Here is a 16,409-nt window from a genome sequence, read left to right as displayed (position 1 = left end):
TTTTTTTCTTTTCATAACAAGAGATACAGATACAAAGGAACAAACGTCTTATTCTCTGTGTTATCAAAAAAAAATTGAACTTAATTTTTTTTTCTCTTAGTTTTCATACCTACATTCCTCTCTATTCAAAGCCTGGCTTTTCCTCCCTCAGGCTCTCTTCTTCTAACTCTATAGCAACACAGGAGCTGTAGAAGACATAGTGGCTGCCTGAGCTCGATGCAGCTCACTGAGTTCCAGCAGTGTGGGGCATTCCTGGAGCATTTCTTTGAGGGGTGCTCACTTACACCAAACAGCTGCACCAAGAGCTGAACCACAACTTCTCAAGCTTCATGAGAAATGCATAATGGGCTTCATCTTCAATGTAAAACAAATGACTTTCACTACTTTAAAGAAGTTATAGTACTCAGGCAAAATATATGTATAGGGATTTTAATTTGGTTTATTCAGCTGAATGTTTCAGTGTAACTCCTGTATAGTCAGCCAAGTTTTAAAAACAAGACAAAATAGACCAGGATGGAATGACTTCAGCTGGTGACTTTATTCTATTAAATACTCTCGCATTTTTTGAAGCTTTTAAACAAACACGAACTGCCTTTTCAAAGTGCAAGGGGCTACAGGAACAGTGAAAAATATGGGATGTAGGTCTATACCTAACAGCAATACAACTGTCAGATTTAGGGTCAAAACTAAGTAACAAAGTTCTTCCTCATAGATAGAGTACCAGAGCATGTAATTAATATATAATAGCAATTGATGCATTTCTCACATGTGCCTTGCCAAGGATCTTGAGGCATTGTGCCAGTTTGGGGCACTGTGCCAATAAAATACAATACCTAAAACATTTTATTACAGTAACATATCATTAGACAATAACATATCATTAGAACAAGTGAATTGAGAGTCTTATCCATATCAGAGATGTGGGGGCGGGGGAGGGGAAGGCAGGAAAAGAGAATAATATTCAAACCCAATATACAGGATGCCAAATCTGCTCATTTATTAACAATCATTAAATAAAGAAAAAATCTTAAATAAAAATCTTAGAAAAGCAAGGAGACATGGAATGAGCTTGTTTTCAAGGATAATGTACTTTGCACTTGGTGAGTGCACAGTTAAACAAAAGATACCTATGAAGTAAAGAGTGCCTCACAAGGATAAAGTTTAAAAAATGGTCTTGAATATGGGCTTGCACAAATACAGCCTTAAAAATTAGTCAGGAGCCTTTATAGATAATGTACATGACACAGAGCACACAGTATGTATGCATGATAGCAGGAAGCAATGAACTAACAAGCATCTGTATTGGAGTATTTATGGAGTATCTCCACATTAAGCAAATGGAGATATAAAGAAGTTCAGTAAAGAGGGAAGAATAACAGTTAAGCCCTGGATTCCTGCTGATAGAGCAAAGATTTAAGTTTATGCAAAAGATCTTGAGTCAAATCATTACTACTAACTGTCAACAAAAGAGAGCACAGAGGGAGAACAAACATTTCCTTGTTGCTGCTTCCCTTCATGGAGCAAAGCTTCTGCTCTTCACAGTAAGGAAGAGGCAGCTCAGATGTATATACGACATAGAATATACATATAATTATTATATTCTATAAACATTTTAATATAATATTTTAATATTATTAAATATTTAATAATAAATATTCAATATAGACAGAGTTTAAATTGCCTTGTATCATATAATGTTGAAACAATATTGCCAATAAACATGGCAAAGACATCGTAGCAGATCACTTTTGGAAATATAAACCCAGGAAGTTATCAAAACAAGTCAGGCAACTGAGCAGGCAGCAATAATGAAAACCGTGAGCAGTTCAGTCTGGCAAGTTGAGGAGAATAAGATCAGTACTTGTACATAGAGAAGCAACAAAAAAATCATCATTTGCTCACAGTTCTATGAGGAAGATCACATGCTATGGCATGGGTATTTGTGTGACTGATCATTAGCCAGACATAGAAAAAGCTATCATGTTCTTGAACAAAATTATTTGTGTTGAAAAAACATTACTCAACCCATACACACCATTTCCAGTTGCAGCATTTCTTATATATTGTTTGTTGCAGCATTCATTGTGTTTATGTTAATTATAGCTATAAGAATCAGTAGACCTGTAATAATGTGAGCTCTGAATACAATGGAGGGATTAGTTTACAAAGCACCCCAGAAATGAGAAAAAACCTCCTGTGATGCTTTTGTAGGAAAACCTGTAGTAACAGCTGAAAAATGAAACTGCCATGTCTAAGACAGATTGATGGAATATTTGTAATTTTATCTCTCCGAGCTTCTGTTTTCAACACTGCAATCCATGGTGCTGTACTGCATTATGACAGAGGAAGCTTTAAACATTCTTTAATCCTCAAAGCTTGTTTAATTCTGGGTTTGTTCTCCTCTGCCAAAACAGCCCAGAATAGCCCAGACTGCAGCCATACCATCTGATCTAGGGAGAGCTTTGTGACAGAATTAAGCCAGGATTGCCAAACATTTACCAAGATCTGGCTGTGAATATTCAGCCCCACAGAGGAACAATCCATCATTGATCTCTTACCATTGCTATGCATTTCCCGATGGGAATCAGAGAGATTTGTCTTCAAAGTCTCTCGAACAGTAACCATGTGTCCGAGAGGCAGTAAAACTAAATAAAGTCAGTTCCAAGCATCTCTCCAAATCACTCGTCAGAAATCTTTCCCTAATCATACCATTCAAACCATCAACCAAACAAGCCTTAAAGAAAAACAAAGCAGAAAAATATGGGATCCAAGCATCTTCTTGGATGAAACAAATCACCCAAAACCCACATTAAAAACCAGAGGAAATTAGGATGTTAGCTATTTCCCTGCAAACCCATGACAGTGACTCACAGAATTAATTGTACCAAATAGACAATTGTTGGGAGAAAACACGATCATCAATGAAACAAAAAAGCAGCAACAAAGCACACAAAGAAGGAGGCTGTGAGCTCATCACAACTCCTGTTTGAAAGAACTTTATGGCTGTAAACATCATGCAATTCAGTGACACTGTATTGTAAATTGAAGGAGAAGTTTAATTCCTAATGTTTTATCAACTCTTAACTTTAGACCACTAAGACGTTCTTTTGGCGGAAGTTGCAATTTTGACAAAAATAAGAGCTTAACACTTCCACAACTTAACACTTTCTGGCAAATGTGGTCACAAATATGAGTTTGAATCCTTAACACTCTTCTCTCATTCCAGAAAAGATGGCTTTTGTACGGCTATTCACTGGAAAGTGCTCTTATGCAAATCAAATTTTTGTAGGCCACTGAGAAGCAAAACTCTGAATGTTTTCAGAGTTTTATTATATTGTACTGTATTACTGTTTTATGATATCACCACAATGTAAAAGTAACATCTAACTATATAGAGGCAGTCCCTTAATTAAACTGTCTTCTGTAATTAAAAGGAAATTTCTATAGACACTCATTCCTTTGCTGCCTTTCCTCAGATTTTGCTTTTAAGAAAATCTCTTGCCCCAAATATTCTATGAGTTCAAGCACCTTATGGAAACTAGCGGGCAAAAGGAAGCAAGGTATAATGAGACACTGGCAGAGAACTGAGACCATGTTTAATAAAACACTTCTTAAATCATGAAGTTTCCTAAACAGATTTTAATCTTTAAAGTTTCACCTCTTATAGCCTGTAGCATAATACTTGAGCAATGCTTTTAAAAGTGTTTACCTCTATAGAATGCGTCACAGTGCTGATTACAAAAATTTGTCCACCACATGCAGCCCAAATGGTCTCCTCCATCACAAGCAGACTTCTAACAGGCAGAACCCCCAATTTAACTATCTTCTCAGGTTCTGTGTTCCATGTCCCATCTTGAATAAAAAAGAAGAAGAAAGGTTATACACAACCAAATGATGATCTTTGCTTTAAAACAGTTCTGAAAAGCTTACTGTTTGAATTTCTGGGAGTTGTCACTTCAAGCTATGCTGTGATTTATGTATGATTAATTTTAGCTTCCAGGGTAGGTCTGTAAGGATAATACAACATTACAGGGAAAACCCAAAACCAAGCACTCATATATCTGTCAATTGAATAAATTTTATCTAGATTAAATGATAATCCAAGAATCTCAAATTGCTGTTCTGATACAACTGCTTTCCTTTCCAGAAGAAATACAGTCAGAAAGCCATGGCAGACACAATTGTCTTCAACTCAGGAGGAGCTCACAATCAATTTATTTCAAGATGAATCAATTTCCAACTAGGACAGATTCATCTTTCATGTGAAAAGTAGCCATCCAGATTTTTATGGTAGGCTCTAACGAGTTCAGATGACTCTCTAAGAGCATTTTGACAGAATGGACCTTCCTGCTACTAGATGCTTCATTTAGGAAGGAAATTTAAAAAAAAAAGACATTAAAACTTAGTCTTGTGCCATATCTTCACTTTTCTTATTTTTTCCCCTAACTATAAAACCCAAAGTGTTTTCTTTGGACTGCATTTATCAGATCAAAATTACATTTTGCATGTGTATGTGGCACAATCAGTTATTCAGTGAGCTTCTGATAAGAAATCCATGTCACTACTTCGTGCTCTGGTCATTCTCACTTGCCATCTCTTTGAAACAAAGATTAGGAGATTATTTATCCCCTAAATTAAAAGCCAGACACATATGCTTCTTGAAATAATTGCAGCTCTATCTTTTATACATACAAATTGACATACCAAATATCACAATAATAATTTTAATGCTTTCATGTTAGTTTATATATTGTAAGTGCTCACTGAACATAGTCTCAAAGATCACATTTCTATACATTATGATTTATTAATAATATAAAAATCTGTTAAAGTATCTGGTTTTTTACACTAAGATAAAATACATATGTAAAAGCACCATTTCCTCATTTTAAAGTTTTCTTTCTGTGCAGACTGCAGAAAAGTTGTCTATTCACACTGGTTTCAACTCAGTAACCACTTCAATTTTGATTGATGAGACCAAGGTAAACACATCTTTAGAGAAGCATTTAATTTTTTCTTTTCCATCCTGAAAACAAGTGCATCTTTTATTATTTTCTTAAGTGAAAGGGGTACAACATTTCCTTCTTCACCAATAACAGCAGCAATGAAAATGAGAAGCCTCATTTCTGGAGTACTTCTCAATACTTCTGTCATCTGTATGATACAACCTTTGCTGAGTCATATTCAAGATGTGGCCCTCTTCTGAAAGCATTTTTGTAAAAGTGACATTTAGTTTCAGACTGTCAAAACAATTTTCATTATTTTAGTTTGCATTGAGAAGAGTGCCTCCAGTTATTAGTGTGCAAACTCTCCCAGCAATGTCAAAGTTATTCTGTGTTCTTTGTGACTCATATGAACTATTAGTAATAAACAAACTTCTTGAAAAGTTTTCATTCGCTAGCAACCACATTATCCTCAAATTAAATTCTAAAGTGGAGGTTGCCCATACTCTATTAATGCTGTAACCACTGTAGGCAGTGCAAAGCCTTCAGAGAGTGAAACTGCACACGTGTGTGGCCCAACTTTCATTGTGCAAGGGATGCTGACTGCATTAGTTGTAACAGCATTCTGTACGTAGCACCCTTTTTTGGGATAAGCCCAACATAATTCTAGTACATTCTTGCTACCTTTTCTGAAAAATAAAGACTCTGAATTTGGCAAAGTGCAGATATGCAGAACAAAAAGCTATCTTTTGTTTTGTAGTTATATTTTCACACTGAACAACACAACGTACAGAAAAAAAATAATGGAACTTCCAGATCAGACAGCATCTGAGACAGATGAGGGGAATAAAAGGGTAGGGGGAGACTCTCTAGTCTGGTAATTAGGCAGTATTTAAAGGATGGGTCATCTGTGTTCAGCTCCCTGCCTCAGTGAATGATTAAATAATTATACAAATTGGAACGACACCAGGAGGAGAAATTAAGCACTGTGCATCTCTCTCCTCTTATTTGGTGGCAGCCAGGGAAATCTGTTGACAGTGGTAAGCATGGGTAAAAATCTTCTCAATAAGGCAAGAGATTAAGTCTGGTAATCCAACACACTTGTGTAAATGTTTTATCCACAGGCTGCTGGCTAAAAGAAAGATCACAACATCACTATGCTGACCAAGAATTTTATCACCCATCTGCAAAATTACTCAGCAAGTCTGTGTCTAGTTCACAAGTTGTTTTAAGACTATCAAAATCACACTTACAGAAAAACATAATACTCTCCCCTGCCTCTCTCTCCAGATCTCAGCAGACCCTATTCAACACCTGCCTGCACAGACTTCATGTTTGATGCTGGCTGTTTCATCTTATCTGCCTGATCCAACGTTCATTGCTTCTAAAATCTAAGTGAAAAGAAGCATTATTTCTATTCTATAGAAATAAACACCTGCAGATTCAAGACAGACTTATGTAAGTAGTTCCAACAACTGGAACTATCCATGTAGTTAAAATTAGTCCCAGCACTTTCAAAAAGATAAGGAATTGCCTTGTTTGATGCTGTAAAATCCTTGGTTAGTTACTGACTGAATAAATTTATTTTTTTGCTAACAAAAAAGAAAAGAAGCAGAAATAGTAGCTGAGATAAAACTTTTGCCAACAAAATCTCAAGGCATACAATAGGACAACACCAGTGCAAGGACCCCAGCAAACTATTGTCTGAAAAGTAGGAATTGAACAACAGAAAAACAAACAGTGGAGATGTATACAGCATGAGTCCTGGAGATCTGGCTGGAGATTACCTGCAGGAGTGCTCACAGAAGTGTGGCTTGTCTTAGAATTCTGCTCAATCAATGCCTTGCTTCTGTTCTCTAAATAAACATAATTTTAGTTTCAGGAAGATTTTATGGTCACTATTGTCTCTAGAATGATGAAAAGCCACACAAAATAAAATAAATTTTTCTTCTACCTATGAGGTAAATATATGGAACCAAATGAGATGTGATATGCAGCACATATATCCTATAACCAGAGGTCAGTCTTCTGTGTAAATCAGATACCTGCACCCTGAGCAAATACAAGACCAAAGCCTGACACCTGTGGTAACATGAAGGAAACTGTGGAAGAAGAGACAGTAATTTTCCTTCTGCTTTGTGAGAAAAGTCCAGACAAGTACTAGCAACACAAAGATTACTGTATGATTTGCAAGCTTTATTTGACTTGGATCTTAAACTGGCTTTATCAAAGCAGGTGTAGACTCTTAATATAAGTACACCAAATGCTTGATATCCAGGATATGACAGCCTCTGTTAGTTTCAATAACATTATTGTTAATAGAATATAAGCATCTATATGAACTGCAGGTGCAGCTATTTGCAGGAATGAGAGGCATCTACAAAATCTGAGAACAGGGGCAAATACAGAAACGAATCTAGGGGCTTCTGGGAACTAGATGCTGAATATTTATGTTATATAAAAACAGTCTGATATTTACATATTAGATTAATAGTTTAAAAAATAGAAGACAGTTTTTATACTAATAGATCCATTTTGTGCCATTATTTTTAATACTCTCTGTAAGTTATATTTCTCAAGTAGTTATGTGCCATAGTTTATATCCCAATGTTGAACAGCACCTTGCAATGCTTTTATCAGGCAGTTTAGCTGCATCAAAGATATCTCATGCTCATAAAATATTTCTAAGGTTTTAATGTATAAGGACATTTCTGCTAGTTAATTTTGTTGTGAGTCTTGAGATTTTTATGAATTTTGGAAAATTAGTTATCTTTCTATTCACTCATATTTAATAAGATAGGAAGGTTTAAAACAATGTTCATTTTATAGAACAGAATGTTGGCTATTTTATCTTTCTGTGGTTTGTTTCCATAAAACCTAGTGAAGGAAAGTAATACTATTTTACAGTAATTTATAAATCTCTTATTATTTAATTTGTAAATAATTTCTTAATATTTAGTATTTTTCATAATTATAATTAGTTGGCAAGCTCAAGTCTTCATATTTGATAACTTATTAACGTTAACATATAGTTTATTTCCTCAGAAAGTCTTCTCAAAGTTTGTAGCAGTTTTCTCTTCTTTCACACTTTCAGTCGAGCTGAACCAAACGTGCTTTTTTGTTGACAGCTTCCTCTCTTGCTTAGCAGCACTATTGATGATTTCAACAGAGCTGCCAACACAGCCCTGGGAACAGCAGTTCTTGGTTAATTAGTGCAGTGGAGCACAAACATTTTTTCCATCACATGGTACATAAACCAGCACTGTGGAGGAGTAAAATGGTAGCTACAGAAGTAAAAAGTTTAGCACATTCCTTGCCAGTTGGAAATAAGATGAGAGGGTCAGCTCTGCTCTTCTAAATAACATATAACTAGGAGTGTCCTATGCTATACATGCATAATCATTTTTTCCACATATGCATCAAATTCTTCATGCTAAACAGCTGACACAGCTCTATCTAACGTTACAGAGAGAGTGGTGCTGGAGGTCCCGGCAGGAGATATACAAGTAAGAGCCACAGCAATGTCAGTGTATTCCTGGTAACGATTATTATGTGTTACTGCTAACAGTGACAATGCAGTCAAGACAACAGTATTTATTTCAATATCACTGCTCTAGTCCTCTCTCTAACAGCTTAATGCCACTTCTTACTTTTCACAGCAACCACGTCTACTCTAAGTGGCAATCACATGCCAGAAATGCACTCTTCAGACAAGCTGGAACAGTACATCAATCCACTCAAGCTCTGAAATCAGTGCTTTACATTTTGACATCAGTGCTTTACATTCCACATATTCCTCCTTTCCTCAAATTTTGTCCTCCAACAAAAGACAAAAGTGTCTTACCAAATGAATCAAGGAATCTTGCCAATAAACTGACTTGTTACTCCTTCACTGTTGTAACTGTCTCCCCTTACTCTTGTATTTCCTCTCAGTTTTGATCATTTTCCTTGATACTAATCCTCTGAAAATGCTCACTGATTAGTGTCATGGGGCCTCTTTGGACAGGTAAGTCATCTTCAGAGATCCCTAAATTTTTAATGGTGAAGTCTCTTTGAAGAATATAAACAACTGTTCTGTGCATGGCCAGAATTGCCTCAGCTGTTGGTTCTTTCACATTCAATTGCAATCCTCAAAGCTGAGCCTTTCTTCTTTTCATAAATCTCAGGGCCAGAACCTAGCAGCATACACCTACAGGAACAGGCTCCACAAAAACCTGTTAGAAAATACAGCTTTTGTTAAAACACGCAAGAGTTTTCTCTTATGGGTGTGTGGGCTCAGTTCTCTCTATGGCAAAAGATGACTCTCATCAGTATCTTCAGGCTTCCAGAAGAGACCTCTAGCCACCCAGGTGACAGATACTTGGAGCGGCAATGGCAGCATTGGCATCCCTTCTCCATGCTCTTGGGAAAAAAAAGAATTAAAGACTGGGTGAGAGGTAACAGTGCAAAAGTTTATATATTAAAGAAACATTTGATAAAATAGAGGTCTCTTCAACTGAAAATCTAGTGCCTTACCCGTGAGGATACTATATGAGAAATTCTATGTCCTTTTTCTCCTAGCCTCTTTTAAAAACAAAGCAGCATGATTCATCCTCAGCTTGAGAAACTCACCATAGCTGCAAGCTCTCCTCTGTGAAACACAAGTAGCACTTCTCTAGCTCAGCAGCACCTGGAAGTAGGACGATGTTTAGAAATGCCTAGTTTCAATTTCTTAAAGCTTTCTTTGGACATCTCTCTACTCAGTGTCACAGAATAGCTGAGCTTAGAAGGGACTTCTGGAAATTACTTGTTCCAACCTGCCTGCTCAAGCTGAGTCACCTCATGCTGGCTGCCCAGAACTGTGTCCATATGGCTTTGAATATCTCCAAGGATGGAGACTCCACAACCTGTGTTCTCTGATGTTCAGATGGCACCTGCAGAGAGGTGGATCACCAAACATGCCTAATGGTATGAATTTAATTCTGGGAGTGAGCATGCAAGAACTCACTGTGTGTGCTGTACACACCAGCGAGAGGCTACACATACCAATCATTGCAATCAAAGCAGCACATCTGTTTTATGCATCTGCTCTCTCATCCTAACCAAACTCTTTCTGAAACTACTAATATATTAATTCTTCTACTCTCTGCCACAATCACTGAGTTTTTACTTTCTTTTTCCTGTTTCTCTCCATATTCTTTACAGGACTTTATGGAAAGGAAATGTGTATCAGTGCCTAGCAGAAAGGAAGTAGCTGGAACTGAGTACAGCATATCAGGAACAATACACCTATATTACATAAAGATTGTGATTTCCCTTTCCTAAGACACTTTTGTGAATGGAAGTCAAACAGGCATTGACCTTTTTTGCTATTACATCACTCAGAAAACACATCTGCTGGGCTGTCTGCAATCATCACAAAGGGGTTTTGTTTGTTGTTTTTTTTTTTTAACAAAGACAATACAATGTACTTTTCCCTTAACCTCTTCTAGAAAAGTGCTTTGTCTGGAAATATTCCTAATAATTTAACCTGAGGCAAACATTAAATGCAGAATTTTTCAGACTGATAACTATGCAAAAGTTAATTGCCCTGTAAAATAAAGTCCCTACAGATGAGGTGTCAGAAATTTTGCAATCTGCATTGCTCCCATTCCTATATACAACAGCATTTAATGCATTAGCTATTTCACAGTTCCCCAAAGTAGTCTTCTCACTCACATGAAATTAAGGATTATTGATAATAATTAATGATTATTTTTAGAATTAACATATTAGCTGACCTATATCCTACTTTTCTGTGACATTTTCACAGATCACCATGTTAGTTCATATTTAAGAGCTGAGTAGATTTTATGATACCAGCGCCTCATTGACTCTGCTTTTAATTTATGTTCAAATACATAAATGAGACTTAAGTACTTTTTACCTCATTATGTGAAAATACACGGATACAGAGATGTCTCCACAAAACATGACTACCCTCCAGAAAGGAAGAAATCTCACTGCACACCTTCAACCTCTCACTAATGGCACTTGTTCCTCGGTTTACTGTACATACTTCTCAGTTTCCCTTTTATATTACTTCAAGACAAGATTTTCTGCAGCCAGAGAGCGTTCTGGACTCTGTTGATCTGACAAAGCTCTCTAGTGAAGAAAGTCAGAAGAGAGTACAAGTTGGATATTTACATGCATTGAGCCACCTGAAAACAACAGGAGAAATTAGAGCTGTTTGGGTACTGAAAACCAAATTACACAAGTCATAGGTCTTTGACTACCTACAGTAAGGCATCAGGCTTCAGTGACTGAACCGATCTGCCACACTTTCTGCCCAGGGAGGAAAAGAAAAGGATCACAACTCTATCAGAAATTGTGAGGTAGATTTTTATCCTAGAAGAAAGATTATCCTTTTTCATTCATGGAGCTGCACAACAGGCTGCACAACCACTTTATCTGTCCATGTCATAGCATTTGTCCTCAGGCTTCAAATCAAGATATATTGTAATCCACTGACATATTTCACATTTGCTTTAAATCTTTTCTTAATCTCCTTAATGATAACAGACCAAAACCCAAGGTGAAGTGCATGGCTGGAAAGTAACCCCCTCTGCAGAACAGAAGGCGACCCTGATGAATTGCACAAAGCTCCTCAGAGGCTGCATTCCCCCTCCCTCCCATTCCACTGCTTGGATTCCTTTGTTTGGTAAAATAGGTCAGCGCTCATAAAAACACCCCTCCAGGCGGACTGTCTCACATAACCACAGCAGCCAACTATAAGGAAGACGGGAGCAGCTGAATCCCAAAACTTCCATGGGGTAAGGAGAACTGAAACAACACACACTGACCAAGATGTAAGAAAAGGGACCACAAGATGAGTCAGAAAAATGTGATTATTTCCCATTCCAAAGCTTCAGTGATCCTGACCTAGACTCTGACAGGCTCTGTTAGTATTGAGCTGCACAAAACCTGTGTCTTCAAAAGACATAAAATAAACAGGGAATGCTGTGATCCTGGTTGATGCAAGAACCTCCAGCTAGTAATGTAATTCAGTCTGGTTAACAGCTCTGCCCCATCCTTAACATTTTCTGTAGTAGATGTGCAACTCATGCATCTTTTCTTAGCTACACTGCCAAAGGAATACAGCTGAACTGTTTACAGGGCCCATCTCATTAGAGAAGCGTGACAACCACCATTATGCAGCTCACACAAATAAGGCAGACCAGATCTCTGCTGGCTCTGCACTTGGCAAGGTTAGGAGTCTCTGCTAAAATCTCAATTAAAAATTCAGGTTTCAAACCTTGAGTCTTGCTATCTTTGAACTGAATTAACTAGATATGTATACAGTACTGCAGGAGAGTTAGTGAGATATACTGGAGTATACAGACAAGAACCTGAACCACTTCTGGAGAAGACTGTTCTGGTTTAGAAGAATTACCTGCGATTCTCCTTTATTCAAATTATTTTAGCCAATTATTCAGCTAGATACAAAACAACCAACTGTGATGCTAATAGAAAAAGGAGTCCTACCATGAAATACATGAACTGCACACATAGGAAAGACTTATCCTATCTGTACAGAAGGAATGGGGTTGTCCTTTTAAATGAGGTATACAGAAATCTCTATCAATAGGGAATTTTTGTCTTTCATAAACACCAATATTGGGTAGTTGAGTGGAATTAGCATTGTGCTGTGTAAAGTACAGTATACTGCTTGTTAGTGCATAAACTTCTGGACTCTTGCAACACTGAAGATCTCAGGGTTTAAGCTAAGGGGAAAAAATTAGTTTTCACATGCACATATGGTGAAAGTGGGAACAGTATCAAAATCTCTACCATCCTTCAAAAAGAGAAAACAAGTCTCTTCAGATGTACTGGAAAGTCCAGTAACCTTAGTTCCGCAGTTTTACAAAGAATTTTCGGAAAATATAGTAGCGGAAAAACTACTTCTGCCAAAATACACTGACATGTGAGTTCCTCAGGATGCCATTAAATCATATCACTACATTACCTTCTGCTTTTGTGTAGATTGAGATGTTTCCATTTACTAAGCCAGCAAACAAGTATTGAGACCTATATGTTAAGCTCATAACAGTTGATTTTTCAGGAGTGAAGAAGTGCTGAAGTCGAATTTTCTTTGAGCCTTGGCAACTTTTGTAAATAGAAATGCTATAAAAAGAAGCAAGAAAAAACAGACCTGTGACATTATGCTTTATATAGTTCTTAATAGAATATGCAAATGAGAAGTTTAGAATAAAATATTGGGGGGGAAGATTTTCTCCTTTATTCTTGACACTCCAGAATGTCTATGTAGATAATTTGCAATTACTTAACATTGACATATGACAACACTTTCATATTACCTTGTCTGAAGAAACATTTATTCAACGAAGAGGCATAACAGAAATTCTGCTCAAAGTCTTCATTATGAGTCTATCCAAAATATTTATTAATTAAAAAAAAAATAGGTATTACCTGGAGAACTAGGGACAAGAAAAACTCGCTACCAGACGTCAATTATACTTAAAATTTACACCATTCCTACTGATTATTACCATGGGTATGTTAGGAATATTGTTAAATCTGGAATTAATTGCACTAATTTCTGGAAACATGGCATTTTCCTTGGAGAATTTTGTTCTTCTCTTAGACTGGTTAGAAATATCTTTCAAAATAACATGTACTTAAGCAGTTATGCCCTCACTAGCTATAACCAGATCTCTTTGGTTACAGACCTAAAAGTTCAGAAAATGTAGTCTTGTTCTTCAGTATAAATCAAGTGATGAGTCAGTAGGCCATCAGTTCAAATAGAGTAAAATAATTCATGTCAATACTAAACTGTAATATTATCCATTCGCATGGCAAATCCTGCATAATATCACAGCGTAGAAGGTCAATTGATTCCTCTTTGCCATTCTGAAAGTTTTCCAATACCTGAAGATTATGTTGTAACATTACAAAAGTAATATTTATATTTTTCAGATATGATGCACAATTAATTAATCCTCTTTCATCAGAGAGATGCATTGCTTTAATTTTAAATACTACACGGTATATTTTAAAATAATGTAGAGTGTATTTTTTCCTTGATTTAAGTGGAAAGACTACGTTGAGGTCACTGGGATAACACATGGATACTTCTTAAAAAAGCAAATATTTTCTTGGAATTGACCCTGAGATTAGCTCTGTTGGTTAGATCATGGTGTTGATAACACCAAGGTTGCAGGTTCAATCCCCACACTAGCCATTCACATAAGAGTTGGACTTGGTGATCCCCGTGTGTCCCTTCCAAGTCAGAATATTCACTGTCTGTGAAATGTATCACACAACTTTGCTATAGAATAGTAAAACTAATGAATAAATCATACGCATTAAACCAAAAACAAGAATCACCTTCCTTCTTCCATGCCAAGGCAAATAGTAGGCACATTAGAAGTTGTTGCAAGAACATTTTCAGAGTCTAAAGCTTTGTTTTGCTCTTTCAGCTTCTCCTCCTCTGGTATGTAGACCATGCAGAGAATCCGTGATTCCACATTGAAGCACTCAATAACCTTGGGGCTGGAGCTTTGAAATGAGACTATTGCAATCTGGCCCATCTGATTAGTACAACTGCCAATCTGAATTGGAAAAAGGAAAATAAAAAGAAATATACTAAGACTGAGCTGTCTCCAGGAAGATCAGCATTTACAAGCAGGAATGACTGGAATGTTAGCTGAAGAGTGTATCTCAATTTGTATGTGTGAATATGAATTTTCATGCATTAAGACGTAAGAAAATAATTCAGCACAAACACAAGAGATGTCAAAACATTATGTACACAAAATTGCCTTATACACTCTCAAAACCAGTTCTTTATTTTTTGAAAGTAGGAATAATATTATGGCCTATTCTGATGTCTGACTCAAAAGTATATACTTTATGTAATGCAATTACAATAATTATCTGTGTAATATATTATTTTAATAACAGGTGTTTTAAGTTATTTCAGGTTCTCTTAAATGCATTACCTGAGGTAATGCATTTAAGAGAACCTGAAATAACTTAAAGGCTTGTCCTTTGCACCATAACAGGTCTACAAAGAAATGCTCTGTGCCAACAGAAGGGATTATATAATAAAATCCCTTTTGTAAACTTGCTGATACAGGATCCTAAATTTCAGTCTGATCCAGAAATAAGTATCATTAATATGTACACAAATTTGTATATTTTAGAGATCAGAGAGAAGTAAAAAAAAACAAAACAAAACAAAGAAACCCTACCCAAACAGAAGTAAATGTTTCTATGTAGTAACACTTTATGTTTGTAAAAAATGAAAAAACACAGGAAACAGAAAGAAAGGATATTTTGTGGCAGTAGAAAGTTTTAATTGGCATATATTTACAAATAGCAAAGACAAAGAAATTATATGAGTCACCTTGAAAAAGATCACCAACAAAAGCTATTTCTAACTTTTAATTCACAAGACTAGCCTAAAATTTCAGTACTATAGTAATAAGAAAAGTTCCTGAAATCATTAGTCTGCTTTTTTAAAAAAAAAACCAAAACCATATTGACCACCTCACTTTGTCTGCTGGAATATCTGTATATTTGGGGTCATAACAATCTGCTAGAGTAATTTTTTTCCTATGTACAGGTTTAAACAGATTATTAATGGCTAAAACATTCTTAAAATATGAAAACAGACAGTAGGACAGCATGAGCTCATATGGGTTTTAGCAGCCCTCATTATAAATTAGCACGTAACTCCCTCATGAATGTGCTCAGCTGTCTGGAATTTGTTCTGTGCTGCACTAACAAATCACACACACGTAACTGACTGCCTACAGAGAACAGCAAGATCACATGGACAAATTACTAGCTATCCTTTATAGAAGTCTATCTTCAAACAAACAAAGAAAAAAAACACCTAGGTTTTTTTTCAGATCTCTATGTCACAAAAAAAGTCACAAAAAGCAACAGAGAAAAACAGGAGTCAACTCTTCAGCTTTTAAAGATTATGCTTACCCAAAGAAAGCCATGTTCCATGGCACAGGAATCTGACTCTGTTTCTCCAGAGAGGTATGGCTCCGGATTATAAGCTGCACATTCAACCTTCAAAGAGAAGAAAAGAGAGCTGTTACCATACTAGAAAGATATGCCTGTTTCTGTCTATTTTAGGTTGCAATTAACTAAAATGTTTAAAGATATCAAAAAATCCCAAAAGGCAGGGAGTCACTTTAGTCCATCCAGCTTCCCATGGGCAGGGTCAGCTGCATCGGTATTGTTCCCGACATATTCCTTATCTACTCTTAAAGATGTTCGAAGCCAAAGACTACAAACTCTCCAGCTGATCTGCTCAAATGCTTCATGATTTTTATTAAGTTTTTCCAAATACCCAGTGTAATGTCATCCTTGTTATAATCATTAGCCTGTTATCTCTCATCTCAGCCACCAGGTACTTCTTTTTCTGCAGTGTCCTTTTACACATAAGGCTTTTATATGTCATGATCTTGT

The 16,409-nt window shown here is 36.3% G+C and overlaps 1 protein-coding gene across 1 annotated transcript in view; it reads right to left on the bottom strand.

The window, feature by feature from the left end:
• The window catches only part of ARHGEF10 (Rho guanine nucleotide exchange factor 10), an 82,669-nt gene that overhangs the window by 14,933 nt on the left and 51,327 nt on the right, over positions 1-16,409 (bottom strand). The window contains exons 21-24 of the mRNA XM_017814491.1: positions 15,921-16,007; positions 14,310-14,533; positions 12,928-13,085; positions 3,710-3,852 (exon numbers count right to left, since the gene is read on the bottom strand). Coding sequence (XP_017669980.1) covers positions 3,710-3,852; positions 12,928-13,085; positions 14,310-14,533; positions 15,921-16,007 — 612 coding nt within the window. The remainder of the gene's footprint in view (positions 1-3,709; positions 3,853-12,927; positions 13,086-14,309; positions 14,534-15,920; positions 16,008-16,409) is intronic.

Source organism: Lepidothrix coronata, unplaced genomic scaffold, assembly GCF_001604755.1.
Source record: "Lepidothrix coronata isolate B3197 unplaced genomic scaffold, Lepidothrix_coronata-1.0 Scaffold45, whole genome shotgun sequence".
Taxonomy (NCBI): domain Eukaryota; kingdom Metazoa; phylum Chordata; class Aves; order Passeriformes; family Pipridae; genus Lepidothrix; species Lepidothrix coronata.
The sequence above is the reverse complement of the archived record's forward strand: the minus strand, read 5'-3'. Positions and strand labels throughout refer to the sequence as shown.